The sequence below is a fragment of the Centrocercus urophasianus genome, unplaced genomic scaffold (genome assembly GCF_019232065.1).
Source record: "Centrocercus urophasianus isolate 14NV4802_14NV808 unplaced genomic scaffold, USGS_Curo_1.0 seq_24, whole genome shotgun sequence".
NCBI classification, from domain to species: domain Eukaryota; kingdom Metazoa; phylum Chordata; class Aves; order Galliformes; family Phasianidae; genus Centrocercus; species Centrocercus urophasianus.
Genome location: NW_024884800.1, coordinates 9,159,614 through 9,186,949, shown reverse-complemented (window position 1 = coordinate 9,186,949; position 27,336 = coordinate 9,159,614). Strand labels below are relative to the sequence as shown.

Sequence of the window (27,336 nt, the reverse complement as noted above, 5' to 3'; positions counted from 1 at the left end):
GTCTGGTGGAACGCAGGAAGGTGGGCCCGCTTCTGGCTGCTGCTGTGCCATGTAGGAACTGCAGAGGTCTGCAGCTAGTGCACCAGGCAGCTGAAGGGTCGGCCCATTTGGGCACGTGGCGCTGAAGAGCACGGATCTCCAGTAGGACTCCCATCTGGGAGCTGATGGACAGGGAGAAGAGCGGGCTGAGGGCTGAGCTCTGTGGTGAGAACAGGAGCAGCTGCGACCAAATACATGCAGTGGACAGTCCTGGGGCTAATGGAGAAGCAGAGGGCATGGAACAAGGGCATGGCCACTGTCCTGGCTGCCCTGCTCTCTTCCTTCCTGCAAGCCGCCGGGGTGGGAGCCCTGCACGGTTCTCCAGTGGCAGAGAATGGCAGCTGGGCTGCTGAGGAAGCAGAGGGCAATGCGTCCACGGAGCACACGTTTTTCTCTCTGGATTATCAGCATGTCCAAGTCCCCTTCGAAATCACGCTGTGGATCATGCTTGCATCCTTGGCCAAAATAGGTGAGATACCTTGGGAAGGTGAGGAGGGATGGGGTGGGCAGGGAGTGGCTGTTCTTTCCTAAGATAGCCTTTATGAGTTGGATCAGGAGGAAACAGGACGGGTTGGAGGTTGTCTTTGGAGTTCAGAGCTGTTTGGGGTGAAGCAGGCGATGCTGGTGCTGGAGGTAACTTGGCACATTGTGTGTCAGATGCGCATGTTACGTGGCAGATATACTTTCTGCTGAATGCTGAGCTCTGCAAATGTACCTGTGTGTAGTGCTAATCAGACTTGCAAGTGGCTGCTGTGTCCTTCATGGAGCGTATTCAGCTGCTGTGAAATTCCTGTGAGCCAGATAAAGCCAAAGGAAATGTAAGGCAAGCAGATGTGTATTCATCTGCAGGACTGGATAGGAGAGAGTGGAATTTATATATTCTTTATTTGTCCCCCACACAGGAATTGTAATCGTGTCTGTGAAATTCCTGCCATATAAGTTATTTTACCACCTTTTCCTTCAGAAAGGAAAAGTCTCTGAGATTCATTTTGATCAGAATTTCATTTCTTTGGCTAGAAATGGCCTTTTCTTTTTGCTGTTCTGCATCTTATGGAATGAGGTCTCAACTTCATCATTAAATATGAAGAAATAATAATCATCACATTTTTTTAATGTTGTTATTCCTGTTCCAGTTCAATTTGTTTCAATTTCCTTCTTACTTTTAATAACCCACATCTAGTACTTATGGTGCTTGCCAGGATTTCTCTCTAGCAAACACTGGGTGTTGCACAAGGCTGGTCTGATTGATTGCTTGATCTTTTTTCTCATGTTACCTTTAATTTTGTGTTGGTAATTACACGTGGTGACAGTTTTCATACTATTTAATAAAAAAAGATTCTTTTTTTTCTTAATCTTTTTGTATGTATGGAATCTGTATTGTGTTTAAAATTAGCAGCTGCTGTTTATGCTCTTAGTGCTAAAGTTGGCATGCCAACTGGATTACATTACCCCAGAAGCATTTTTACTTACACAGATGATTTAGTTTATTTTCTCTTTGTATATTAGCATAACATTAAAGGTGTATTTTTAGGTGTGAGGAATTGCAGAGTGAAAGTTTGATATCTTTTAGATGTCTTAGCTAGTTTCTGATTGGGCAGCTTTACCTTAATAACATAATTTATTATCACTGCTTATTTCCTTTGATTTATTATCAGTACTCCAAAGTGCAGCCTGCGGGAGGTAGGAGCTGGTGAAGCTTCCTCACCACAAGGGGTACCTGGTTTTCCTTGGCTAGTTTGGGTGATAACAGAGTTTTTTTTCTGTTTATCCCCTTCCAGCATTTCACCTATACAACAAGCTGCCTTCTGTGGTCCCAGAAAGCTGTTTATTGATATTTGTGGGACTCATCATGGGGGGCATCATCTACGGCCTGAACGACAAGTCACCTCCTGTCATGGACAGCGATATCTTCTTCCTCTACCTGCTGCCACCCATCGTCCTTGACGCAGGGTACTTCATGCCCAGCCGCCCTTTTTTTGAGAACATCGGCACCATTCTCCTCTACGCGGTGGTGGGGACAATATGGAACGTGTTTGGGATCGGCTTTTCGCTCTATGGCATCTGCCAAGTGAGAGCTTTTGGGCTGCGGGACGTGTCACTGCTCCACAACCTGCTCTTTGGCAGCCTGATTGCAGCGGTTGACCCCGTGGCCGTGCTGGCAGTGTTTGAGGAGATCCACGTCAACGAGAAGCTGCACATCCTGGTCTTTGGCGAGTCGCTCCTGAATGACGCGGTGACCGTGGTGAGAAGCAGGCTCTGTGAGAGCCCCTGGTGTCCAGAAGAAGGGTGGCAATGTCTGGTGATGATTTTGTTAATGGTTGTTTTTCCCTTTTTCACCCAGGTGCTCTACAAGCTATTTCGATCATTCTGTGAAATGCCAGCCATCAAAACGGTGGATGTGTTCGCCGGAGTTGGAAAATTCTTTGTGGTTGGGATTGGGGGAGTGTTGGTAGGTCTTACCTTTGGGATGACCTCTGCCTTTACCACGCGATTCACCAAGGACATCCGTGTCATCGAGCCGCTCTTTGTCTTCCTGTACAGTTACCTTTCCTACCTCACCGCAGAGATGTTTCACCTCTCTGGCATTGTGGCGTAAGTGTGCCCCAGCATCACGTTTCTCTAAGAAGGATTTTTGGTTGTATTTGCTAACAGGTATCAAAAAAAAGTCTTTTAAAGTTAGCTGCAAATCTGTCTATGACAGTGAATAGAAAGTATGAAAATGTATGAAATAGCTGAGAGGTGTAACCCCGTTGCACACATTACACTACAGCACATAAGCAGTACTATCTGCAGCTCACAGGCAATCCAGATCACTAATGCCGGGCAAATTTCAAACGTCCAGTTCATTTAAGTAGGCTATTGAAGAATGGTTACTTGAGCCCCATAGGGGGTAGGCCCAGCCAAAAACAACGTTTGAAAAACAGCAAGGATTCTTTAATCAAATCCTCATGACCTCAGAAAAATGTGGTCGTTAGGTTTACTGCAAGTCTGTTCTAGCTTCATCCCTGATTGTGCCTTACCAGCTGGCATCTGGGGCTTGGTGTCCAGACGTGTGCTGAAAGCAGACCTGGTGGTGGCACAGCAGAGTGATGGGTGGTAGCTATTCATCCCTTATAAAGCTGAAGCCTGGAAATATGCCTTCTGTGTGAGAGAGGAGGGCTCTAATGGAAATTTCTGCCTGGAAAGTTGGCTTGGAGGTTCTGACTGACCTCCAAAAGGTTTCAGCCAAAGCTCGTGTGCTTGTCTTGCATTTCTGTACTTGATGTGGGTGGGCCCGTCCATCACCTCCCTGCCTCTAATGGCATTTGAAATCTATTGACCAAATTCAGCCAAGTTTGTCAGAGAGCAAGATTTCAAAAGTACTAAACCCAACTGTTTGCAATTTCATAGAGCACAGTTAGTTCCATACATTGATGATTGACTTTGTGCTTACGTCATTATGAATTTCACCTGAGGAGCTGGTGCTGAGAAAAATAAATCTAATAATCCTAGCGGTAGCAGAAGCCTTGCCTTGGAAAGCAGAGACAGATTAAAAACAAAGCATGGGTGATTCAGTCTTTCTGATTTCTGTGGGCTGATATTTGTTGCTTGGTTCTACAACTTGAACTAAATCAGCTGCTGCTGAGGATCACAACTGACCATTTAATATTTCCCTAAAGACTATAAAGTATACTAAGGCTCCATTGATAGCTACAGTGTAAGCAACTGTAAATCTGATAATGAGATAAAAAAAAATAAGAAATTTAAGCCGGGTTCCAGAGAGATACAGGAGCGCTTGGGAGATTGATTTTAAAACTAATGATACTTCTTTGTCTATAAACTATTCCTGTATCTTGCAGATTGTGTTCTTTGAACAGTTAATACAAGCAATATTCTGGCGTTACTGACAAAAATTCTAGCTCTGGGAATAGGTAAGAGAAAACCTATTTATAGGAGCAAAAGACGGAACGGTGAAGTAAATGTGCTGCATAATCATTATGGAGCAGAAAACATTCAATCCTAATGGTGTCTCTTTCTATCAATCAAAATCTACTGTACCCATTATGGAACCCATTTTCTATTCTTTTGAATAATGTATTGTTTCTAAAGCAAAACAATTGCGAAGGCAGTTGATTCCTGCAATACCAGTCTTACAATTGCCAAATTATAAATGCCTCTTCTGTATGTCTTGATTTCAAACTATTCATTGGTGATCAGGGAATACTGTATTATGAGAAACAGACCTTGGCAGTTGTTTCTTTTTGAAAATGATCTGATTGCAAAAATAAATAAATACATTCTACATAGTCTGAGAACCTTTTGAGTGCAACTCGATCTGCTAAACTTTTCTGCTAATGTTTTTTAGCTGTATATACATACATTCACATACATTTCTATATACATATATACACACAGATACTTTTTCCTCCTTGTCCCAGTGTCAGTGCCCATCTTTTGAAGCTGTGAGGAAAAAAAGATCAAATTTATTCTTTGTGAATGATCTGAACCCCTATCCTTTTTTCCAAGAAGGATTTCCAATCCATGGCTCTGGAATTTGGTTGCCCATAAATCCGTGTTGGGTTTCTTAGTTCTTAGTTGGATCTGTTTTATTCCGTCTTTATTGAGGCAGATACAGAAACCGAAAAATTACTTTATTTTGCTGCACTTTAAGGCAAAGTGGATCAGCCTGACAGGGATAAATCAAAAAGTTCAATTTTGGAATGTTTTTAAATAGTGACACATTTTTCTTATTAGGTGGAAGATATAAACTTGGATACTGGATGAAAAAGGGATTTTTGAGTGTTGTGTCAGGTGAAACAGACTCTCCTTCCCCAGTGAGAACATGGTGGCATTTCTGTGTCTGACCTTCCATGTCCTGCACCTTTTCTCCTGGTCCTTCCCTTAACTCCAGTTTTGATTTCTGATTGGCAGTGAGGGAAAACACATAATTATTTTGAGATGAAAGAAAAGGAAATATCTGTATTTGCTGTTGTCATTTGTTTGAATGCCAAGTCAAGTAAGCAGCAACTCACAGAGGGGAAAAGTGCATCTTCATCTGAAAAAGACTTTTCAGTACTTCAGGTGAAGAAGAACAGCAGTTACATGAAGTCTCCTGGGAAGGGAATTTGTCATCTATAGTACTCCATGTGGATGGCTTTACCAAGTGCCAGGGAAAATCAGATCTCAGAAATGTAAAACCATTTTACCACTTGTGGTACCACTTCTAGAACAAAATGTTTTTGTCCAGGTCAAAATACAAAAAATGGAGGTTTGACTTTTTGAGCAGCCGGTTGCTCTGACCTTCTAAGACTGCTGGCCTGAATATGTATTGATTTGTAAAGCTGATGAATTAGACTAAATACATGTACCCTGTAACTTAAAGAACCAATTAGCCATGAAAAATAGCAAGGCAGAGTTTTAATTGGTGCTGTGTGCTTCCGAAGTGACCTTGGGTACATGATACAAGGAAGTCAAATGTTCTGACTCCAGCAACGCTCTCTAATTTACTTAGGAGGAGCAGTGAAGCCAATTCTTGGCTCATTGTTCAGCCTGATGAGCGTTCATTAAGATTCTTTTTACTGCTGGAACACTTTATTGTTTTTTGGTTGCATATTGGATGGCTTCTTGGCTACATCCAGAGAATGGACAACTCTGGATGGACTTGGAAATATGCAGAACGAGGTATGTTTTGTGTTTGTGTTTCCATTCAAGCTGCTCTTAAGCTATTATAACTTCTAGTCCTACAAGAGACTCCTGTAGTGACCACATAGCAAACACTTCACAACAGTCCTATTTGCACATAGTGCTCTCCCTTTCTCTCAGATGTCTGACTCCCATGCAGGAAAACAGCTCCTAGGAATTAAACTCTTCTGCCCAGATGTTTTGAGATAGGTATAGTTAAAGTGCTGGGAGCTGGATACAGTGATGGGAAATATTGCTGTGTGATACAACAGCAGTGAATGAAGTTGTTTATCTGTGAAAATATTTGGGCAGTCTGGTCAACCTATATAGTATCTTACTGTCTTGATTGTCCTGCTGATGTTAGTGGGCTGAAGGAAGTGAATCACTAGCACTGCAAACATCTGGCACTTGATAAAGCTGATATTTTTTTCTTTAAATAATAATGTGTCAGTGTTGTGTCCTTATGAAGGAAAATGTTTCATTTTAATTTTCCCAGCATCATTGCTTGTGCCATGGGCATGAAACGTTATGTGGAGGCCAACATCTCTCTGAAGTCTCACACCACGGTCAAATACTTCATGAAGATGTGGAGCAGTGTTAGTGATACCCTCATCTTCATCTTTCTTGGAGTGTCTACCATTGGAGAAAATCACGAGTGGAACTGGCCATATATTTTCTTCACTGTCGTTTTCTGTCTGATTTGGAGAGCACTAGGTATGGTGAAATGATGCTCTTTTGTTGTGGTTGTTGTTTGAATGGAACTTTATGATTCTGTTTAATGAGAGAATGCTTCTGCCCCTGCCATTACCTCTCCAGTTTCTCCATGTGTGGTTATTACAGATATGAATCATACAATCATTTGAGTTGGAAGGGACCTTGATGATCACCTAATCCAACTCCTCTGCCATGAACAAGGACAAGGGCTGAAATGGGCTGGCTGCAGCCCTCCAGCACTGCTGTGGGGCTCAAAAGCAAGTCAGTAACCCTACTGCAATTTTCTAGTCTGTGCAATCATCACAGACAGCACTGGTGCTAAATAGAAATTCTCATCATACCTAATTTATAGATCCATCTGCCCTAGGCCCTTCTTTGATTATCATGATCTCCTATTCCATTTCAGTGTATCATGGTCCCTTGCTATCTTCACAGTTGGAGAAAGAGTGTGAGCGCAAACCCTGGGATCAGGGCTGCGTAAAACCCTGGGGCCTTTGGCTGCATATCCTAAATTGCAGAGATTTAGGGGATTTAATTGACAACAACCTCTGTGTACAGCAGTATCCTTAAAAGGAAAACTGGAGGAACCGTTGGACAGCTGTCCCTGGAGATGCTTTACGCAGATTATTTGTGGGTAGATGAGAACTGGGACCTAAAATGGGAGGTGAAAGGCAAAAATATGAGAATACACGTGTAACAAAGATTTAATTACCATATTTAGGAATGTAAGTAGCTATGGGTGTAGTAACATCCTGCTATTTTTTTGTTGTTTGTTTGGGATTACATAAGGAACAAATCTTTGTGATGTGACATGAAAAGGAAATATGAAACAACACTTCACTGTCTTCTCCCTCTGTGGGAATGACTGTGAAATGCTAGTAGGAGAATGATATCCTGAAACAGTTTGAGAACTGGTCTCCAAGGCACAGAAAATGAGCTGTTTCAAGGCAAGCCACAGCTTATCAGCTGCTGTTGTCCCTGTTTGGTCCACCCACCCTGCCGAGCAGGGTCAGCGGGCTGCCCAGGAGCTCCATGGAGGGGACTCTACATCTTCCTTATCTAGGAATGTTTTTATATGTTAACAATATCTGCAGATACAGCAGAGCACACGTTTTGGCAAAGACTTGATAGCTACAAAACATTCAATGGGATTTATGTTTGTAAACCACTGAGTCAAACAGAATGGTAATTTACTTGAACTCAAATTTGATAGGCACTTCAAGAAATTGCTTAAATAGGCTAAGCCATGATTAGCACGTATACGTAGCAGAATCTGTTTTATTTGCTGCTAATACATGCCAAGGTTTGTTTTAATAACTGCACTGCGAATGCACTTGGAAACACAGTTATTGGTTGTGCATACGTTGAAATGTTTTATTATGATTAAACTTTTTTTTTCTGTTAAGTTATTTGCTTAGATGAAAAGAAGTTCTGAGTTATTTTGACTTTTATTTAGTTGGAAAATTCTTCGTTGCAAGAGGTAAGGAATGTAGTAATGTTACAAAGCACCTGGCAAAATCCTCCGGCTCTCTCAACACAGCCATTCTGATTGCACTCAGATTACACCATACATTAGAGGAGGGCTCAGTGCTGCAACCAGCAAAGAAAGCGCTCTTTATATTCAAGGTCCCCCTGAATTAAATAAGAACACCCAGACTAAGGCTGAAAATCATCCTGCATGTGTCACCCTGAATGGAGCTTCCCATTGATCTTCATGGCTGTTAATCTTCAAGAAATAAAATGCTTGTCCTATCAGTTGGCATTAAGATCATGGCTTAGAGCTTTAAGGCCAGACTTTTTGTATCTTTCTGCATCTGTCTTGTATTTGCAGATGAATGAAAATTACATCAACTCATGTCACCTTACATGGTCTTGAAGTTGAGCAGTATAAATCTCTTACTTAAAGGTTTGTCGTGTTTGTTGTATTCCCCCAGGCCAGGAATGACTGAGGCTGGAAGAAAAGCCCTTCTCCAGGGCTCTGGGGTTCCAATGGCATTGGGAAGGTACCCTGCTTGGCCTAGTGCTCAGAGTTCAGTGACGTTTTGCTATTGAATATATCATTCAATCTTGAGAAAATTAATCTACTGGATATATTTATGAGGAATATATCCGATTTCTTCTTGTTTGAGATGTCCCCACCTTCTTTCCTGTTTTCAGGGGTTCTGGTGCTGACCTTCTTTGTGAACAGATTTCATGTGAACACTGTCACCAGCAAGGACCAATTCATCATTGCCTACGGGGGGCTCCGTGGTGCCATTTGCTTCTCTTTGGTCTTCTTGCTTCCTGACTTTCGCAGAAAGAAGCTCTTCATTGCAGCAACCACTGTGGTGATCCTCTTCACTGTGTTTGCACAGGTAACAACGCTCAGCCCAGAGGACAGTCATGAGCATATGTAGAGAATGACCACGATTTGTGTCTTTTAGATGAGTAACCAGAACTAAGCATTAGACATGGTGCACAAGCTAATGTGTATGAGAATTTACTGGTCATTAAAATTCCCTTTGTGTCCGGTGTCCAGGTGGGTAATATTTAAAAAGTTGCTACTTACAGAGGCAGAAGGTGTGATGCATTTGTGAGGCTGATTGTATTTTGTTCAATTAAATCGTGTGCTGTAGCCTTTTCCTTGACAACATGTCCTATTTCTGATCTGATCCATCCTGATTGGGGCAGCAGTGGTGGAAACTGGGAGGAATTTTCTAAGAATGTGTCCCAGTTTACTGGGGAATCCAACAGTTGAAGCAATATCCATTCAGTAGTTGCTGATCAAAATGTTTTGTGTATATACCTGAGAAGTCTTCATGTTCACGCAGCACAGCAGCTGCAATTATTTTATGATGATTCAGCAGCAAGGGGCTTGCGCTAACTCTTCTGCTGCAAGAAATGTGGGTGTGTTACTTCTTGTAAAAGCGAGGAAAATCAAAAGAAATAAGTCATAGCACACTTGATTTATTTGCCTCTGATTTTTCTTCCTTTTTTTTTTTTTTTTTTTTTTTTTTTAAATTCATCTTTGAGTCCAGTCGCTACCTGTATTCCCATTCTACCCTAGAGCTTCTTTAGTTGTAGCACAAAAACCTTGCAGGGAAACTGCTACTTTGAGTTCACTTATTTATGGCAGTGTTCTGTAACTGCTGAGAGAATGCAAAAAGATCCAGAATATGCCATTGCCCTGTACCCTAACAGATGAGATGCTGCAGATGGAATGAATGTTTTCTTTCCTATCGAGCATCTGGCGTGGGTTTGCAACAACATGAAGGTCTTGTTTCGGGGCAGCAGGGGATTCCTGAGCGTGGGCACGTGCCTGTCTTGCTCCCAACAGAAGTCTGTAGGAGCTCCTATCGAAGTCCTTTCGTACTGGACTTCGCCTGTGGATGTGCTCCTGCTAGGACTGCTCCCGTTGGTGACGGACCGCCCCGTTCCTCGCATTCTCGGATCGCCCCTCCAGGTGCTCGGCAGCTTCCCTCCGCCAGGCACTGCTCTGACATCTAGTGGTGAAAGCTTCCCTGCGAGCCTGTCACACTGGGGCTGCTTTCAGGGGTTCTCAGCAAAAAGCCACCTTTTGGTTCACCTTGCAAATGCTGCCGCTTCCAGCGAGGATGTGGTGGAAACGCTGGGGTCGTTGGGTCCCGAAGGGAGCAGGGCTGATGGTGGGGAGGTGAGCAGGCATAAGTGTGTGGGATGGGAGCTGGAAAAGCTCCTTGGTGTAGGATGTCCATCCTCCCCATCCCAGGATAGGGCTGCAGAACAGCTGCAGGGCCTCTAGGACACGGGGTCACGGTGTCAGCTGCTGAGTGGCCCCATGGCTCAGCATCACCCAGGGAGAGCTGATTCCTTCCGCTTGGCCTCCCTGAACCCTGCAGTGTGGGCTCTGGGTGCTCAGGCAATACAGGAGAGGCTGTGTTCGTTCCTAAGTCCTCCTAATTCACGCCAGCAGCTGAAAAATATCCGCAATGAGTGCGACGTGCTGCTGGGCTTGCAGGTTTCAGGGCCTTGTTGCATGCTGAAGGGAGACAGCGGGGGCCTGGGGGTGGGGAACGTGGTTAGGTGGAGGGTGACAAGTTTTAAGATGCAAATGTGGGTCAGAAATTGAAAAGATACGGTCACTAGGCATGTCAGCTCATGCAGAGACACTCTTGAGGCTCAGACAAAGGTTGTTCTAAGGCAGCAGCTCCATTCTGCCGAGGCTTTGGGAAATCCTTTCCAGGACCTGGAAAGGGCTTTTGTGTAACCTCAAAGCTCAGCTGGTGATGTCACTCCCATGCTGATGGGTGGGAGGTGGACAGGATCCCCGTGGGGATCCTCAGCTCTCAGTGGGAGCAGAGCAGGCTTTGCTCAGGCAGCATCGTGCAGCTGGGGCAGTCATGAGAACAGTGAGGAGAAAGCAAACTTGCTGCAAAGCTGAATCTGAGAAGTATTGTTATAACACAGCATGGAAAACACAGTAAAAATAATGGTGATAATAAGAAAAAGCAGGTATTAGGGGGAGCATTCAGCAACTTGGTTTTTATGGAAGTTCTCCAGAAGTCTGAGCTCTGCTGCAGCAGATTGGTGGATGTGGAATTGAGGAGTAATATCTTTGATATCCCCACATCCTTCACATTGTTTTGGGTGGAAAGAGCAAGTGAAATATTGGCTACAATCAATTTCTGTTGTCTTTTTTTTTGCTGCTGTTGTTTTGTGTAATGTCTTTTTGTTATATGTTTACAGTGATATCAGTAGTGACGTGGGTCTTAGTTTGTGTTTAGACTGTTCAGAAGGTAGGGGACAGAAAGCAGGGGAGAAGCTGGTGGAGGCCAGCAAAGCATCTTTTTGGAGAACAGATCCACTTCATTTTCTTGGAGATCCTGTCCACACTGTGTGGAAAGCAGACCAATAACCAATGTGTAAACAGCTGGGCTTGTCCATACATGGCTCTGTCAGTGCTTTATATAACCCAGGAAATGTGTCTATTTTGGGCTTTCTAACTCAGTTGCATAAGGCCCTTCCCCCAAGAGATTTGGTTAATAATTTTGGGAAGGTTGGCTGAGCAATTGTCAAGTCCTCAGTGCTTGCAGGCGGGCCTGGCTTGGTGCCACCCAACCGGAGTCCTTCCAGGAGCTGTGGGCTCATCTGGAATGCCACAGAGGGCACTTGCTGTTCAGTCTGTGTGAGGTTTAAAAACCAAATACCATACTTTCCATTTAAAAATCATTCTGTCTTTTGACCTCTGACCTCTTCGAAATTGTTAGCAAATGTAATCATCATCATAGAGTCTTTTGTATTTTCTTTTTGTTTGCTGAATATATTTACCCATTAGCTACTGGATTGCTGTTGGTAGAAAACCATTGTGTGAGCTGTGCTATAGCCATCATGTCATAGAATTGTATTGTATTGTGCTGAAGGGACCTTGAACCCCATTCAATTCCAGCCCTCTCCCACCCCTCTGCTGATGCAGCCCAGGGTACTGTTGGCCTCCCATCAGCATCATGCAGTGTTCTTTGGGCAAGCTGTCCTTGGTGGGTAGAGGTCATGGGGGACCTACAGGCATGACATGGTCTTGTGGCCTGAGAGACATATAGGATTCTCATAGCTCTCCCATGGTGAGGAAGGATGTAAGGAATCCAGGTATGTAGGTGCTTCTAAGTCTGGGAGTCCTGCTCTCAAATCTCCAAAACACCACTTTAAAATGAATAGAAATGTCGCTGATTATTATGAAGGCAAGAGTCCAAAATGTGTTGTCTGTAGTTCATTCTTGTAATATCTCATTTGTGAAGTTCAAATATTTCTTATTTACTCTGAATAATTATGCATTTCAATTGCTATTAGCTATTAAAATGGCACATTAATTGTTTTTACTATTAAAAATGCATTCAACTCTCCTCTGTGCCAACATTTGTGACATTCAGAAGTCATAAATATTAACTGCTCCGTTGTTTTTATTGTAAACTTGTCCTAGAAAAGAAGTTTCATAAGGAAGCCTGACTAGGAAATGCATTACTGCAGTATTTTCAAAGTTCACTCACAAGGCTTAAAGGACTCTAAAACTCTTTCCTTGACCTTCCCACCAGGTGAATACTTTGATTAGCAAACTTAGCCACTGGCTGATGATCAAAGATCATTGAAGTAATGATCTGTGGCACTTAAGTAGTGAGCAGACGTCACCCACTCTGGTCTGGGCCACCATTGGCAGGGGCTGTGTGCTCAGTTGTCTCCAGGACAGCCATCGCTTCGGGCATTTGAACTTTGGACATTTCAAGCCTCTTTCCATCTGGTAGACTACAGCAATAGCAAACTTTGGGCTTGACCTTGAGGTTACTGGTTGAGTTTTTGTGATCTTGGAGATGCTGGAGGGCAGAGCATTGCTCCTCTCTGCCACTTCTATCTAAAGGCTGTGTGAACTGCTGTTGACAAACTATGACTACACTTGCTTTCTGCAAGCAGACAAAATGTTTTGCTTACAAACATTAGCAGATAGAAGGTTTTCCAGTGTTGTCAAAGCTTCCTTTATTCTGCCTTAAAGCAGAGGTGCTAGCTCAAACAGCAGGCTTTGTTCTACCAGAAAAGTTACTTGTGCTGCAGTGGCTGTGGTAGGTGTGGTTTGTATAAATTCCTAAGTTTGCTCCAAAAGAGACAATGCAGGCACCACTAGAATGCTTGATGTGAAGAAAGCCTGACTTTTGGTTTTGTGACTTTGCTGCAGGGAATGACCATTCGCCCTCTTGTAGACTTGTTGCATGTCAAGAGGAAAAGAGAGAGTGCTCCCACGGTGGGTGAGCAGATTCACATTCGGGTAAGTAAGGAATCCAACAACACAAGCCCTTGAGAAGCTCAAGCCATTGCTGGTGGGCATAGAGTCCTTCTGCAATGCAGTGTGCCTCCGGGACTCTACAGCCTTATAAGCTCTTGTTGATTTTGCTTGAGTCTTCTGCAGGTTGGACTCTTTCCAGGTTTAGAGTCCTATGCAGCTCTCTAACAAGGGGTTATTATTTCTACTGCATTGATAACCTTTCACTCAGTTGAGTGTTGCACAAGGTGATGCACAAACATGGCAGATGAAGATGGTCGCTTGCCCAAAAGCTTGTCAGAAAATCATAGAATGGATTGGGTTGGAAGAATCTTAACAATCACTCAGTTCCAACCCTGCCCCGAGCTGGTTGCCCCTACCAGGTCAGGCTGCCCCACGCTCCATTCAGCCTGGCCTTGGGCATCTCCAAGGATGGGGCACCTGCCTCAGCACCACCAGTTTGGATATTTAAAAAGCAAACAAACAAAACCCAGGAAGAGTAAGAGAAACACTATATTGGACGGAATCACTGAAGTCCCTATAGCCCAAAGGTGCGGTTTGGTTCACCTTGCTCTCACCATCCAGACGTTGGCCTTTCTGCTTACAGGGACTTCATTGCAGAGTGATTCAACTCCAGGAGAAAGCAGGGATTTCTGCACCCTTCCCCAGGGCTCTGCATGGCTGAAGGGAAGCAAGGCTGGATCCCACTGCAGCTGCAATGCAATGTGGGGAACAACTCAGGGAGATTTTGCACTGGGTCTTGTTCAGTTTGACGCTTACAACCCCGCAGAGAACTGTGGCCTGGGATGTTTAATTTGATGATGCGCCGTGTCCAGTGTGAAGTACTGCTCTGAATCTAATTGCTTATGCCCAGTCACACTTCCATAAGCATGTCTCCTTCGGGAATATTTTTGTCTTCTCTTTGAGTAGCTGGAAATAGAGATGTTAGGTCTGGGGACATGTATAAAATGTTTGGCATCCTCACAATTAGGTTGTATTACAGGGCTTTGTCTGAGGTTAACAGAACAGTTCAATAGGCTGAGGAGGCTTTTCCTATAATGAACAGAGAATACTTTCTTCTTTTGTTAGTGTCTGAATAGTAAATCATCTCTGAAAATGTGTTTATTGGGAAATGTGAGCTGAAAATGGCCATGTACCAATTAAGCTAAGTAGACAAGGTAACAATGCAGATAGTTGGAAGGCAGGCATGCAGGGAACAAGAAGCAGCTTTTGTCCTCACATTTCTCAGTCCCCATAGCTGGGACATTCAGCGTGGGGTCCTGTTTGTGCAGCTCTGGCTGGGAGGTGCCACCCAGTGCTCACAGGAGCACCATCAACCAGTCCAGGATTCTTCAACGTGTTTTAAAACATAATGTTTTTGAATAAGGCACAGTATGGTCAATGATTTTATTTAGTGGGAAGTGCCTGGGGGAAGGCAGTACTTATTATTCAAGTGGAGTATTCATTTATACGTTATCTCTGTTTATATCCTGAAGATACTGTTCTCCTGAGACAAGCTGTCCTCAAAACACGTGGTATGAGCATTGCTGAGGCCCGGTATGCAGGATGTGCCAGCCATTAGCCAACCTGCACGTATCATAAGGAACAGATCCCCGTCCCTCAGAGATTAGTCTTTGCTTGCACAGACCTGAAAGAAAGCAGCCAAATCTCTCATTGTGCTCCAGAACCAAGGGATACATGTGTAGGGCTGAATGGGGAATTAGGCCGACAGCCCCTCTTCTTGTTTACCAGAGCAGTGTACCTTGCTGGAAATGTCCCCCATTCTGTCTGCTGGCTTTTGATGTTTGCTGACTGAGTTCATCACGTATGCAATACATGCAACCAGTGTATAGCAAAATCCTCTCTTCTGTTTAGTTCTTGGATCACTTGCTGGCTGGCATAGAAGATATATCTGGACACTGGGGACAGTATTACTGGAAAGACAAGTAAGGATTTGCCAAAATACAACTGTGTACATGTGTAGAAAAAAATGAGTCTGGTTCCTATTCTGCAAGTTTCTGCTGTGGGCTTCTGAGCCTCATTCATCCTTGTGGCTCGGCGCAGATGGGAAGGGGCAGCTCCTCCATCTGCAGCAAGGTGAGACCAGGCTCCTGGGGCACTGCTGCTGATCAGAGCAAATCCTTTCTCCTTCCTTGCAGGAAGCATGTTGTTCTTTGCTCTAAAAAGACTCCTTTTTCCTTACCTACAGTTTTTGCCCCTTGTCCAAAGAAATTTGCTGGAAACACAAGAGCTGCAGGTGCCATGGTAGATTGTCCACATAGAAGAAATTATTGTTATATTTAAATAATAGCTTAACCTAGTAGTAACAGTCTACCTGGTTTAATTCATTTAAAGCTGACTTAATAATAATGACTCAGGTTGTATCAGCTGATGGGTATTTTCTTAGAAATGACAGTGCTTGGAAGTGCCACTAGAGGGTATGGGAAGCACTGCTGCTGCTCCTTGCAAGTGGATTTCCATGTGGCTGAGCTGCAGCATCGCTGTCTGATACCAGCAAGATTTTTTCCAAATGTTGTGCTGCATTTTAGCAGAAAGTGGGAAGAAACAACTCAAGAGGGCATCTGGAAGTGTTTAAATCACTAAATCCTGTTGTATCTCTGGGGCTACTGCATGTACTTGTAGCACTTACTGGCCTTAGTAATAAACTTGGCACTTTGGGGAGTTTTTATTGTATTTGAAGATGTTTTAATATCTTAGCTTATGTACAGAAATAAGTAGGGACTGGCCTCTTGGGCAGCAGGTTTCTGGAAAGCAGGAAATGAAATATAATAAAGTATGGGGCAACTATGGACTGTGAAGCTGCTGGCTTGTTCAGACTCACAGTAGTTCTAGGGAGCAAAGGGCAGGAGGCTAAGAACACCTTGCTTTGTTCTCAAACAGGTTGGAGTATTTCAACAGCAAATATCTGCAGAAGTACCTGCTCCGAGAATACGACCAGCCCAAATCAAGCATTGTGCTTCTCTACGAAAAGCTGGAGCGGAAGCACGCCATCGAGCTGGCAGAAGCAGGGCAGCTGGGCCATGCCCCATCCCACCCATCCTTGCTGTAAGTGCTCCCCTGCCTGTCTCCACAAATAGAGTGCCACTAAGTTGTAATAAAGCTGTGTCCCTGTTTGCGAAAGCCAGCAGATAGGTTTTATCCCCCAGTCGTATGCTGGAAAGAATCATGACTGAGAATTATTGAGTTTTCTCAAGGAAAGAAATCTTTTAAGAAACTTATAAATAGATCTGGAAAGATTTAAGTAGCTCCTAGTTATTGGACGTATAGCTGGGGATATCAGCTTTGTTTTAGAGCCCTTCTAAATCACATTATGTGGAAGTTTGGTTTGCATTGGATTCCAGATAGCCAGATTGCTGTCTCTGATGTGTCACTTTCACGGAGTGCTATTTGCAAGGGAAAGGCACTTGCTCAGCTCTGTGGCTTCATGTGAAATAAATGAAATAAATCTGCTGCACACCAAGAGGCTGCCATTGTCCACATCCCTACCACCAGAAGGAGCAGTTATAGAATCACAGGATCACAGAATACTTGGATTGGAAGGGACCTTACAGCCTCCCTAGCCTCAACCTCTGCCATGGGCTGGCTGCCCCCCACCAGTTCATGCTGCCCAGGGTCCCATCCCACCTGGCCTTGAGCGTCTCCAGGAATGGGGCACCCACAGCATTCTGGGCAGCAGCGCCAGGGCCTCACTGCCCTTGGAATAAAAAATTTTCCCCTGGCATTTAATCTGAATCTCCTCTCTTTTACTTTAAAGCCATTTTCCCTTTATCTGTCACTATCAGACCACATAAAAAGCTCCTCTCTCTCTTTTTTTTATATGCTCCTTTTAAGTATTGGAACATTATGATGGTATTATTTAACAAACTTCTCAGCCTCCTCTGCTTCTCCCTGCCAGGCTGTTCCATAGAAAGAAACAGCATACCTTGTACCAATGCAAAATAAACACTATCCCAAGATTAGAAGGAGGATATTCACAACTGACTGGCAGATGGGTGGGCTCCATCTGCAGGGGCTTGCTATTGTTCATGTCTGCCTGTTCCACCTGTGGTACCCAATGGAGATACTGGGCATTGATGACACACCAGGTGTGCACCTCCTGAAGTAAGGTGCTTTGGTTTTCTTTGCAGTAACAGTGAAAGGACTGTCATCACAGAGAGGAAATCAGAGGATGCTCTGTGTCCGGATGGTCTGGAAGACATACAGGAAATACTGGCAAGGAACTTGTACCGAATCCGGAGAACGGTATAGCCCTTCCCTCCATCCGTATTTTGTATGTCCAATAACAAAAGTTATTTCTGTTATCCCAGCAGCCTGAGCAGATGTTGTGAATATTTACATAATTACTAATGATGTGGCTTTGTGAGCAGAGAATAGTTGGCTGTGTGAAGCCAGATCTAGTTTCCAAGTCAGTGGCACGTTTCTGTTTGCAGCATGACAGCTTTTGAAAGGTTCCCCCAGTCAGCCTGTAATTTCACGAGCTATTTTAGGCATCAGCACCAGAAACGAGAAGAGAGGAGCACATGGATCCTCAGGAGCCAGGTTAGCTCATCCAGTTACTGCAAAGCTCCTGGTTACCTACCAGAGCAGCATGGTTGCAGCATTACAGCCAACCCATGCCCCATCATCGTGCCATTGCAGCTTGGTGTGCTGTAACCTCAAAGCAAGACAGTAAACCAATACCATAATTTTTACTACCAATCTGGTACATCAGGGGGTGACATAAAAACACTTGTTGTTTACAGAATATTTCACAAATAATCCCTCTGAGGTTTGACGTAGAGCTTAGGAAGGTGCATTCTGATTGCTGCTCACGTGCTGATACATGGAGCCTTATCCTTAAAATCCACCTAAGCCTTTGTTTTGTGGATTATGCATGAAATACTGAGTCCTTGGGGATGTGGCTGGGGTGGGCATTTCAGCATAGCAGGGACAAACACCCCCTTGCTGCCACTTAACTGAGCTGAGAGAAAGAATGAGATAAGGCTGGGCAGAAACCTATAGAAATGGTGGAATGCTCTCCACAATTCCCTCAAAGGAGGTGGTAGCAAGGTGGGGTTGTGGTAATTGTGATAGGATGAGATGGAATGGCCTTAAGTTGCCCCAGGGGAAGTTCAGGTTGCATATGAGGAAAATTTCTTCTCTGAAAGAGTGGTGAGGTGCTGGCACAGGCTGCCCAGGGAGGATGTGAAGTCAGCATTCCTGCAGGTGTTAAGAAATACGGAGATGTGGCACTGAGGGACGTGGTCAGTGGGTGTGGAGGGGATGGGCTGATGGTTGGACTTAGTGATCGTTTCCAATATTAATGATCCTATGATTCTCTCTGGCCACCTGCGGGGCTGAGTGTCCCCGTGTCTGGGGGACAACTGAGAGCTGTCCCATGCTCACGATGCTCTGTTGGTGCATGGCAGGGCCCGGCGTACAGCAGGCACACGCTGCCCGGCGAGACGGAGCCTGTGGAGCAGGCCCAGGAGATCCTGATCCTGCAGCGCCGGAGCCTGCGGCTGGATGCGAGTGGGAGCTATGGGATCAGCCCCAGGAAGGAGGTAAGGGAGTGGGGATGTGCCTGCAGCAGCAGTGCACGTACTGCTCTCCGTGGTGACAGAGGGACTGCAGGTATCACAAGAACTGGGAAAAGTGCTCTTTCCTCCTCTTTTCTTTTATAGACAAATAGTCCTCCTGAATCCAAAATGGCATTCCAATGAGTAGGGAAAGAAACCTACCCAATTCCTGACAAACAAATGAGCCATCCTGTCTGCAGCACCGTTCAGCTCTTTGTAAGCCGAACCTTCCACCCACCAGGAAAGTTACTGACTAAGCAAATATTATTAATTGAGCCTCAGTTTGTAGATTTAGATATCTACTTTTCCCATGTTTTCTTTTCTGGGAGAGTTTGTGGCAGGCTGTGTTGAGTGCATCCATTGTCAGCACTCCAGATGCTCTGCAAACATTTAAAATTGGTGGGGTTTTTTTACCCCTAAAAATCCTTGTTTAAAAGGACAGAAGTGTTATTGTGAGTGCTCTTATTTATTTTGGAGGTGATTTTTTTGTTTTTAAAAGCAACTACAGTTCTGGGCAAACTCAAAGGAAATAAAATGGAAGCGTTGCATGCTGGATTGCTGGAGAGCCATGCAAATTCCAGGTTGGCTAGGATAGCTCCCTGCCGGCTCATATTCTGAGCAAGGGAAGAAGCAAGGTGAATGCGACGTCTGTGTGCCCGTGGCTTCTGTTGGCTCCTTTGCCATTGATGAAAGGAGCTGGGCAAATGTTCCCTGTGGAAAGGTGGAATGGTCCAGGAGCAGCATGTGAGGAGCGGGCTCAGTCCTATAGGCGACTCTAGTCCTTTGTAACTCTTCATCTGCAGGAAATCCAATTAAGCCCCCACAATTTGCCTCCAGATCTCCCCAGCACAGCATCAGTAGTGTGTGAGCCATCTTAAATTTCACCTCCTTCTTGGAGGCTCCATCACTAAGGAGAACAGGGTGACCTTTTGAGGAGATACTTTATCTTTCTTTATTTAGATAGTGATTTTCCACGGCAGCACAAGATCTCCAGGCTGCCGCAGGCTTTATTCTATTCTGATTTCTTTGTTCAAATGCCAGTCACCAAGGAGCCTGCCGAGAGCTGCAGCGATGCACCAAATGCTACTGTTTCCCAGCCCTCCTTGCAGAAAGGTGTTCCGGCTCTTGCAAACAACTTAAAAGATTTAATTTGATCATTTGCATGCTGATTGGTACTTACAATTCAAAATAGATAGGGAAGAACATGGCATGTTCCTGTAGAACATTTGGTATAATTAAACTTCAAAAGAACAACATCAAACTCGCGCTGATTTTGAGCACATTATGTACTTTAAGGACATTTGATTGTTAACCCTTGTGCTGCCACACTCCTGCCCTCTGCTGCTCCCAGCAGTAATATTAAATAGGGAATCTGGCACCTCAAAAAGATCTCCATTTTTCTGAGCACTTAGAACTGGCCTTTCTGAGGACAGAATAATCTGGTGAATATTCCCCTTCAGGCAGATGCATGGGACTTGTCAGCTGCTGTCAGTGGTGCACAATGAGCACTTGGGTGCAATGCAAAATTCCAAGCTGGTACTCAATGCAGCTGTCAAATATAAAAAAAATATACATCCAGCAGGGCTAGGGAGGCAGATGTCCTTCTGTGTTTGGCATTGGTGAGGCCACACCTCGAGTGCTGTGTTCATTTTTGGGCTTCTCACTATAAGAAAGACATCAAGGCCCTGTGGCATGTCCAGAGAAGGGAATTGGAACTGTGAAGGGTCTGGAGCACAAGTCTTATAGGGAACGGCTGAGGGAACTGGGACTGGTAGCATGGAGAAAAGGAGACTTTGGAGAGACCTCACTGCCCTCTACAACTCCCTGAAAAGAGGTTGTGGTGAGATGGGGTTCAGCCTCTTCTCCCACATAACTTGTGATAGAACTAGAGGGAGAGGTCTCAGATGTGTCAGGGAGGGTTCAGGCTGGATATTAAGAAAAATTTCTTCTCTGAAAGAGTGATGAGGCACTGGAATGGGCTGCCCAGGGAGGAAGTGGAGTCACTGTTCCTGGAGGTGTTGAAGGGAAGGATAGATGTTGCAGTGAGGGTGTGGTTCATGGGCATGGTAGAGATGGGTTAATGGTTGGCCTAGATGATCTTTTTCCAACCTTAATGGTTCTTGATTCTGTAATTTGAGGATACCCTATCCCTGGGGTGCCTTCGGCCAGTTTGGATGAAGCCCTGGGCAACCTGATCTGGTGGGTGGCAGCCAGCCCACAGCAAGGGATTGGAACTAGATAGTCTTTTTAGAAGCCTTCCAACCTAAGCCATTCTATGTCTCGCAGGAGACTTCTGGGAGTGCTCATCATATCTTTATAATAGCTACTTCTCCCTTCTCCCAGCTGAGAGACATCACTAGAATGAGCCTCAGCCCAAAAAGCAGCACTCTGAACCTAAGCAAAAAGTCAGGAGGGTGTGGTGTGACCAACACTTTTATCTGTTATCTTGAGTAACTGCCTCGTTTTAATTTGGATAGAAGTAAGACCATCCCCAAAAGTTATGAGAAAATATTCTAAAAGAGCCTCATAATATCAGTGTGATGTAGGGAGGTGTGTGATGGCAGTGCTTCCCACTATAAGAGAAAAGCTTGTAGTACTGGAATTTGCAAGCAGAAAGAACACTGATAAAAAGCAGTTTATTTAAGTATTTTACATTTTTAATTGGATAAAAATAAGGCACTCAGAATTTCATGTCAAATTGATAAGCAAATGGTGTTTAAAATAGCTGTGAGTGGAAGACTGGGGTGGCTGGCATTGGAGACTTTATATCAATTTCATACTCAATTTTTTGTAGTCTCTGAAAGAAGGGTTTGGCCTCCCAGGCTTTGAGTCAGCAGCAAAATCCATTCACCCCCATGCTGCACATTTTTCTATTCTGCATTTCTCCACAAGATGGAAGCATTACAACTGTGTTTGCAAACCAAGCTGGAAAACAAGGAGCAGAAGTAAACTTCCAGCCAAGAGCCCTGCAACCCTCCAGTGGTGCAATGTGTGGGCTGTCTTCCCTTTCCAGCCTATGTGAAAGGAAGCTTTCGCTATACATTCAACCAATTACATGTTTTGAGCTGAGCAAATAATTTAAAAAATCCCTTTGGCTCCATAGAAACACTGCTTTTCCTGCTCAGCGGCTGTCAACATGTAGGGCTTTTTCTTTTTTTAGTGAAATTGATTGTTCTTTTGCTATTAAATTATGAAGCTGTAGTAGCTCAATTAGATTAATCTCGTAGTTTATTAGGGGCTGATTTCTTTCTTCCTGTATCAGTCAACACAAAAATAAGGGCTGCATGGAAATGTGTCCTTCTGTAGGCCACCACCAGCCCAAGGACCAGCAGTGGAGCTCCTCCTGCCCGGTGCTCAGCTTTGTCTTAGCCAGCACCAGTCCCTGACTAGACCAGTCCTGGCCTAGTATTAAATGCAGAGGTTGGTGGCCCTGCCTGTGGCTGGGGGCTTGGAGAGTGATGATGCTTGAGGTTCCTTCCAACCATTCTGTGATTCAGTCCCTTCCTGCCTTTGTCCTCACTATCTTCAGGTGTCAATCTTTTGGCTTTACCGTGGTGTGAGGTGGCTCTGGCTGTGCTAAGAACCATGCCAAGGGTTTGCCAAGTGAATAGGTGAGAAGCAAGGAGCGAACGACCCCTCTGAGCCAGTTGTGCCAGTGGTGCGAGTCAGATGATTTACACCAGGCTCAAAAATCTTGGCAAGGTTGAGAGGTGACTTCAGGTCTGAATTGCAGCCCAGAGGATTAACTCCAAGGCACTATCTATTTCCAACAGAAAATTTGCCTTCCTCCGCCTAAGGACAAAATTCCTCCCGAAGGCCACTGCTTCCTGTGGCTGTGCATCACATTGGCTCTCAGCACTGTGTGTGTTTTAGGCTTGCCTGTTTTAGGCAAGGAGCCAACACAAAGTACCCTGGCACTGTGTTTTCTGAGACCCGGGATAGCTTTTATTTACCATGGAGCACCCAGAAAATCCTTGCACCTGTAGCCAGGCAACTTGGCTCTCTTTTCTTCTGCCAAAACACAAGTGCACTCCCCCAGAAAGAGCTTATTTGGAGCTGCCCATAAGCCGTGTGCGTAAATGACATACTGCCTTTGGTAATTATGTCAGAGCCCTTTCATGGAGCATGCTCTGAGCAGTATTAAATGCCTCTGGGAATGGCTTTCCAGGGAGCCAGGCTGCTGCTGCGGAGCCCGGGAGGCATTGTCATGAAAATGGTCAATAAAACCGTGTACAATGGGCAGAGGGCATTGGGTCCCTTGTTAAGGGAGGGGGGAAAGGGAAGGGAAACAAAATGGAAAGCCAGGTTGGGAGATGTCCAGAGTTATTTGGCAGTTCAGATTCCTGGCCCTGGGTGCCGAATCACAGCTGCACAAGAGGCTTTTTCCCAGTTCACAGGAAAACTGAACAATGTGGGCAGGACGGTGCTACCTGCTGGTTTCAGAAAGGTGGTGGTGGGCTCGCTGCCACCTTTGTGCTGCATTTATGTCCTGGCCATGGGCTTGGTGTCCCCATCCTGGTCAGCTCCTCCTGCACTGTGCTGCTGGAGAGCTCCCACCAACCCAACCACATTGGTATCTGTAAATATTTCCCCTTAGAAACGCCTGCCATGCATTGGCTCTATTTTTAGAACTAGTTCTTTTTGTTTTTCTTGGCAAAAGTAAAACAAATGGAAGCAGAGTCCTTGGGGATTGCAAATGGCTTGTTTATGAAGCATGAGTGTCATTAACAGACTTGCTAGCAATCTTCATAAATGCATTAAAGCACTTTTCTTCCTTAATCACAGAAGGAGGGCTCTTCCCTGGTGCGGGGTGACTCCGATGTGCAGCCCCGGCTGTGCCGCTCCCTCACTGGTAAGTGGGAATGGGGGTCTCTTCTCACCCTGCCCTGCTGGGGACATCTCAGCTGAAGATAAGGAGGGCAGTGCTTTGAGATGTGAATGCTATGCAGAAAAGATTCCGAAAATTAACATCTTTGGTGTTTTTGTTTGTTTGTTTGTTGGGTGTTATTAAAATGCACCATTAGAAACACTGTCATGAATCTTTGTTACAGAAGGACCAGTGGTTCAGAACCTCGTGTTTTTGTATGCAGAAGCTCATTCTTTAGACACATGAAAGCTTAGATTTCATGCTTTAAACAAATGGTTTAGTATCAAAGAGTATAGCTGTTTAAAGTTGTAAAATGCATCTTCCCAAATGTAGAGGATGGTCTTGTTTTAGCCTTGAAATCACAACATTATTCAGTTTCCATCTCTACCAGAGATGTAGCATGTGGGAACTGGGCAACGAGTCTTTGAGTACTCAGCAAACACCATCAGCACAATCACTTCTGTAAGGGTGAGGATTAGAGAGCTGCCATGTTTGCCACTCCTCCAGGTGGCAGGAGGTTCCCTGAAGATTTTCAAGGCGAGGGAAGATGTCACACTGAGGGTCATGGTCTGAAGTGATCACAGCTGTGGGTTGATGCTTGGACTAGATGAGTCAGTGGTCTTTTCAACATCACTGATTCTATGATTCCATGATTTTGTGATTTACTGCCTCCAAATATGGGCCGACCTGTACTGAGTGCCTGGGTCAAGCATTAGCATACAGAGTATTTCTTTATTTGTTGTATACTTGAAAAATATTTAAGAAAAGAGGAAGTATCTTTGTTTCCTTTCATTATTTTTTATGTAATTCCGATTCTGATGTTGTCTTTCTTTGCAGTTTTATTTAAAATTTTTAACTACATATTAAGTAGAGAGCTGTATAGCTGGTGCTTTATCTGCACAAAGGTGTCTGAGTGCAGCTTTGCATAAGCAGGTAGAGGGAACACAACTCTCTGGCATTCCTGTGTTCGTGGTGTGGCCACCTGCTGTGGATGTATCTGTTTTAGTCCATGGTTTATTACAAATGTTTAAACATTTCTAAAATGTTTAAATGTTCTTGAAGAAGAACATAAGTGTAACCAGAACAGAGTGACAAAAATACAGCAATTCTGGGTTGTTTTTAATTATTTTTTACTACATTCTCTCTTGTCAAGTCTGTGCCCCAGGGAACATGTGGGCACAGGGCTGACAGGGCTGCAGTCCTTGCGTCATGCCCCTGTGCACCCAGACAGAACGTGGCATGGTGTTTCATTGATCCAGACACATAGCATATTTCAAGGTACAAAGTAGGGCTCACATTCTGCTTTTTCCCCCTCCGCTCATCTACCCAGATGCTGATCTTTGTCTTCTGTTTCATAATTGAAAAGTGATCTTTGCAGCAACATAGCTCATCCCCAATGAGCCAGTGGTCATCTCAATGGCTCTCATACTGCTTCATTACTGCTGACCCACAAAGGAGAACATCCCTCAGCCGTGCCTCTGCTTTTTTCTTCTTGCAGTGGAGGATGAAGAGAAGGTTCGGGCTGTGAAGCAGAACCGGTCACAGTCTGTGTGTGTGATCCCTGCCCGCAGCAAACAGGAAGGAGCAGGGAAAGAGATGACTTCGGATATGTGATGCTGCTGGCTGCATCTCACTGCTTTGCAGGTGTCCATAATACAGTCTGCTTTCTTTTCTTTTTCACTTTTTTTGAGTCTTTTTTTTTTTTTTTTTTTTGTAATGGTGACCAGCAACATGCTCTTAATGTAAATAAGATAATAAGATGCATATTGAAAAGGACAGCATGGACTATGCAAAAAAATTCTGAGTGATCCACATCACATCATGCTGTCATTGTGCAGCACTATGTTTTGAAAAGGAACCAAGGAAAAGGCAAATATTGGATATTAGGAAAAATTTATTCTCAGAAAAAGTAGTGGGATATTGGCACAGGCTGTCCAGGGGGATGGTGGAGTCCTTGTCCCTGGGGTGATGAAGAAAAGGGCAGGATGTGTCACCAAGGGATGTGATCTAGAGTAGTCACAGGCATGGTGGTGGTCGGATTAGATGATCTTAGTGGTCCTTCCAACTGCAATGATTCTATGGTTCTGTGAAATGATGCACAGACAAGAAAGTGCAAGAAAAAATGTTTAATAAAATGGGATATTGGGGCTTCTCAGTAGTCAGCAGGGATAGAATAAACAGCAGGGAGTGTTTAGATTATATGTTAGGAGAAACTTTGTAATCTCAAAGACAGTTCTATTAAACGGTGGAGCATGCTGCAGAAATGACAGCAGACAGAGCAAAAAACCTCTGCTGCTTCTCAGGAACCGGTGAGTCCTCAGTGTGAGCATTAATCATGTGCATTCCTGAGTCAAATCCTGTTGTTCAATCAGGTGAAGCGTCTTAGCAGAGGGAACATCCCACAACAGCACTGGGTCTTTTAAGGGGAACTTATTACGGATGTGTTAGAAGCAGTACAAATATTCTTTTAAAATTTAGTTAAGGATTAACACTGGAAAATAAAATGTTCTATGGAGAAGCCTGTCAGTTTCGATCTCTGGGGCAGGAAACATGCAAACTCTTGCACAAAGAACAGAGCTGGAAGGGGAGAGGGGACAGTCACTGACCTGGGGTCACTCCTCTTGCATGGTGCTGCAGCACTGCTACTGGGACTCAACATCTGCTCCAGAGCAGGCACTAACCAGTGCAAAGGTTGGTGCCTGCACCACGAGCTGGACTGCACAGGCTCTGAGAGGTTTTCTACTGCCATTACTGAGACTTTTAGTGTTTGAAGAGGCTTGAATTAACATCCTAATAAGTAGAGAAAGAGGTCCCTATCCCTCTGCTGTCAGAAAAGGCACAATCCCTGCTGCAAAGGTGCAGAGCTGCAAGGATAGCACCTGAAGATGAGAGACACTTCCACATTTGCGTCATTTTGTCCAAAGGTGAAGGTAAGTAAGTGTCCAAGCCTTTGCATTCTTATCCAAACTCAAAAGGCTCAAGTTTGGTACTGCAAACAGTGGTACTTTTCTTTCTCTTCCCTTCTTCTGCAATGAATCCAAGAGCATTTTTAAGTTGCAACAGGGGAGGTTCAGGTTGGATATTAAGAAAAATTTCTTTTCTTAGAAGAGTGGTTTGGCACTGGCACAGACTGACAGAGAGGTGGGAGAGCCACCATCCCTGGAGGTGTTCAAGAGCTGTGAGGACGTGGCACTGAGGGACATGCTTGGTGGGCACGGTGGGGGTGGGCTGATAGTTGGATTAGATGATCTTAGAGGTCTTTTCCAACCTTAATGATTCTAGGATTCTATGATTTAATCTGAACAAGTGGCAAAGAAACTCTGAATTAAGAATAGAAGAAGTTATAGGAATTTGCAAACTTCTCTCCATGATATTTTTGGACCTTGGGAGCCAATCTCCTGTGTACATGAATGCTCCATTAGGAGATCACTGCCTGGTACCCTGCAGCATTCACTCAAAGTTAAAGATGCAAAAACGTATGTTTGCTTTACAAAGATGTAAGGGCCTCATTTTTATTTGGTTAAACTTCTGTAACACTGTCTTGAAATAAATTGATTAATTTAATTTAATTTCACTTGAAGGCTACTCCTGGCTGCCCAACACTGTAAATTTATCCAATTGCATGCAATGAAAATCAGCCTTGCATTAGTTTTTGTGTATGCATATGTGTATATGTGCATATTTAACTGATTTTTTTTGTATAATTCAGTTGTCAT

General features: G+C 44.3%; 1 protein-coding gene across 1 annotated transcript; it reads left to right on the top strand.

The window, feature by feature from the left end:
• The first annotated feature begins 258 nt into the window (after positions 1 to 258).
• LOC122163747 (sodium/hydrogen exchanger 2-like) lies at positions 259 to 25,234 on the top strand. The gene is made up of 12 exons (XM_042825215.1): positions 259 to 508; positions 1,818 to 2,281; positions 2,381 to 2,631; positions 6,197 to 6,414; positions 8,572 to 8,768; positions 13,091 to 13,180; positions 15,050 to 15,120; positions 16,076 to 16,240; positions 17,323 to 17,437; positions 18,604 to 18,738; positions 23,539 to 23,605; positions 25,119 to 25,234. The coding sequence occupies exons 1-12, from the start codon at positions 259 to 261 to the stop codon at positions 25,232 to 25,234; spliced, it is 2,139 nt and encodes a 712-aa protein (XP_042681149.1).
• The last annotated feature ends 2,102 nt before the right edge of the window (positions 25,235 to 27,336 follow it).